At 41.0% G+C, this 3191-nt stretch overlaps 1 protein-coding gene across 1 annotated transcript in view; it reads left to right on the plus strand.

The window, feature by feature from the left end:
- The window catches only part of LOC109963596 (matrix metalloproteinase-25-like), an 18428-nt gene that overhangs the window by 1210 nt on the left and 14027 nt on the right, over positions 1 to 3191 (plus strand). The window contains exons 3-7 of the mRNA XM_020606249.1: positions 545 to 677; positions 821 to 965; positions 1512 to 1807; positions 1937 to 2116; positions 3170 to 3185. Coding sequence (XP_020461905.1) covers positions 545 to 677; positions 821 to 965; positions 1512 to 1807; positions 1937 to 2116; positions 3170 to 3185 — 770 coding nt within the window. The remainder of the gene's footprint in view (positions 1 to 544; positions 678 to 820; positions 966 to 1511; positions 1808 to 1936; positions 2117 to 3169; positions 3186 to 3191) is intronic.

Consider the following 3191-nt stretch of genomic DNA (forward strand, 5'->3'; position numbering starts at 1 on the left):
CAACTGTTTAGAAATATTGTCAAACCTAAAAAAAACTACATTTTCTGACATACTGTTATTGCTAGAAACACATAAACTGAGTAGAAGATTCAACTGTTTGACTGCATTTTCAGCATCACATAAAGGCAACTGCTGATGGAGTGAGCCAACACCTTTTCCTTTTAACTGCCATAACAAAAGGGTAGAAACCGTGCAGAAGGAGGGGCAGGTTTCAGAATCACATCTGAGAAACTGATTTTGCTTTTCTTCACAGATATACACACTTAACAGGAAAATACCACACCAGACTGAACAACGTATTTCACTTGCCAGCCACTGTTTATTCAGTTCTTATGACATGTTCCTACAGTAGGAAAATGCCAGTGGTACCCTTACTCCATCAAGCAACTCACTCAACAAAGACAGGGTCATTTAATATTAATGAGAGAGAAAGGCTGACATGCTGCCTTGTATGGACATCCTGCAATGATCTGACTGTGTTGTGGTACTGTGATTTTTTTAGAAAACCATAGATGACCAAATTTCATCTGGTTTTCTTATTCAGGATTGGTTGAGCAGGTATGGTTACCTCCCTCGTCCCGACCCACGCACAAGTAAGCTGTTGACCAAAGAAGGGATTGAGAATGCTATTCGCGTCATGCAAAGATTCGGCGGGGTCCAGGAAACCGGAGTGCTCGGTAACAGTGTCTTATTTTAAATCATGGGAACATGCTGTACTGTACATGCTTCATACATCTGTAGTCACAGACTTAAGGTTGCAAACTTCCTGTTTTCTGCTCTTTCGTTTCAACACCCAAAATGTGATTAACTTCTCTTCCAGACAGTGCAACCCTTAAACTCATGTCCACACCACGGTGCTCTCTTCCTGATATTATTGGGAGTGAGGACATGATGAAGAGGAGGAGAAGGAGAAAAAGATATGCTCTGTCAGGCCTTAAGTGGCATAAGACAGATCTCACATGGAGGTGTGTTTCCTGTCATGTTACCTTGCATATTTATAGCTTTACTGTATGAATCATACTGTAGCTCTCTGTCTATTAACCACAAATGGTTTAAGGCTTCTCTTGCGTTTATAAAAGGCTACATCAGTCATGTTGTGAACTAAATGCATTAGTTCTTTTGACTTCCTTACCTTTTCATTGCACTCAGTCCCGAGTAACTTTATTCCTGTTGAAGACATCAAACTTTGGCTCACAAAAATATAGTTTCATTTTGAGGAAAGCCTCAGTAATTTCCTAAAACATCGGGGCTATGTTAGCAAACGTTACTCAAACAGGAGTAAGGAATGCAGTTATGGAACTATTTTCTGCTGGGCATTAAAAGATATTTGGTGCTCTAGTGAGAAGGTACTGCAACAGGAAGGAGTATGCAATATTCCTAATAAAGTCCAGCGCCCATTTATCGTGATGAAGGAACAAACCTCACAGAGAGTGTACAGTGAACAGATTTAAAGGATAATTAAAACACGCAGTCTGCAACTTTTTTAACATAAACTCGATGTTTGTCTGCAGTGTCCACAGCTACCCATCACCCTCCACCTCACCCGGTCTGCATAATAATTTAGTGGACAACATCCTTACTTACGCCTTTAAAGCCTGGAGCAACGCAGCCCCCTTAAGATTCAATCAGGTGGCGAGGGGCAGCAGGGCTGAAGGGGACATCAGGGTGTCCTTTTCCCAGTTGCTGCATAATGATGGATACCCTTTTGATGGGCGTGGTGGCACTCTGGCCCATGCCTTCTTCCCCTTCACGGGTGATTTGGCGGGTGACACACACTTTGATGACGATGAAGTCTGGAGCTATGGAGGTATTTTTGGATTATGGATGCTGGAACTGTTAGTGAACAAAAATTACAACAATGCTTAGTCAGTAACTTCCAGTTCCCATTACGGCTGTTTCTATGATTCACTAACACTTTTAGTTTACACTCCCTCAGGTGGCAGCAGCAGCACTGACCTCTTCACAGTTGCAGTGCATGAGTTTGGCCATGCGCTGGGTCTGTCCCATTCCTCCTCTGATCCATCCATCATGAGGCCGTACTACCAGGGTCCTGTGGGAGATATTATCAACTTCGAGTTGGCCCTGGACGACAGGCTGGCCATCCAGCAGCTTTATGGTTGGTGACTGGTTGAACTGTCTGCATCCTCTTCTGTGTTTATCAGATAAGAAAGTTTAAAGATTAAACTTGAGGGAAGAGTCATAAAATGTGGGAAAACACCACCATGACTCTACATCTATTCTAAAGTACTGCAGCTGCTCTGTGAGGCTATATTTTGGCAAAAAGATGATTTGAACTAAATGTTAACATCAGCATGCTAACATGCTCACTGATGCTTAGCAGCTGTTATTTTACCATGCTTACCATCTTTGTCAACATTTGCAAATTAGTACGTAACAAAGTACAACTGATGGTTAAAGGAATGCCATTAGCCTTTGGCCACAAAATTACTGGACAATAATAATTTGACTTGATGATGGCACTAGAAAAAAGGTCAGGAGATCACTGATGTTAGTAGGTTTCATTCTGTTGGAACCATGAATCTCATTACCAAATGTCACGACAATCCAGTCAATATACTTTAGGGCCGACAACATCTGCTACACTGCTAGCATGGCTAAAAAAATCTCCTTTTTGGCATTTAATGCTTTCCAGAGTTTTGAATTTACTCAACTTTTTGAGGTATAAGATAGGAACTGTGCACATGACCACTGGTGGTTTGTGGTGGGATGCGGCCTTATAATTTCATCCCAAAATGAAGAAGTGGTCCTGCACAAAAAATGAAATGCCTCTGCTTGTTACTTACTTGTTTTTTAAGTGATCATAGCTTTTATTGTAAGCTGAAAAACCAAAAGCAAAAACAGAGAAACAAGTCCTAACAAACTAACTACAATAAAAATGTAAATGCACATTTTGCTAAGTACATCATAGCTTTATAAAAACATGCATCAAATGGTAAAAATGTCCTTATATAATTTGTTTAAACTGATAAAATAATGTTACTACTATGTGTAAAGGTGAACTGATGTACGGGGGGTTTTCAGTTCTTTCCATATCTAAAAAAAGTCTTTGCATCCTGTGTGTCAAACACCCGTGGCTGCTGAGAAGAATGTGGGTTGCTTGCACAGTATTTCTGGTGCCCTCATGACTCCTGTCATCATTCTGTGGTAGGTGTGAAGGATGACAAGTCACC

The sequence above is a fragment of the Monopterus albus genome, unplaced genomic scaffold (genome assembly GCF_001952655.1).
Source record: "Monopterus albus unplaced genomic scaffold, M_albus_1.0 scaffold76.1, whole genome shotgun sequence".
In the NCBI taxonomy this organism is placed as follows: domain Eukaryota; kingdom Metazoa; phylum Chordata; class Actinopteri; order Synbranchiformes; family Synbranchidae; genus Monopterus; species Monopterus albus.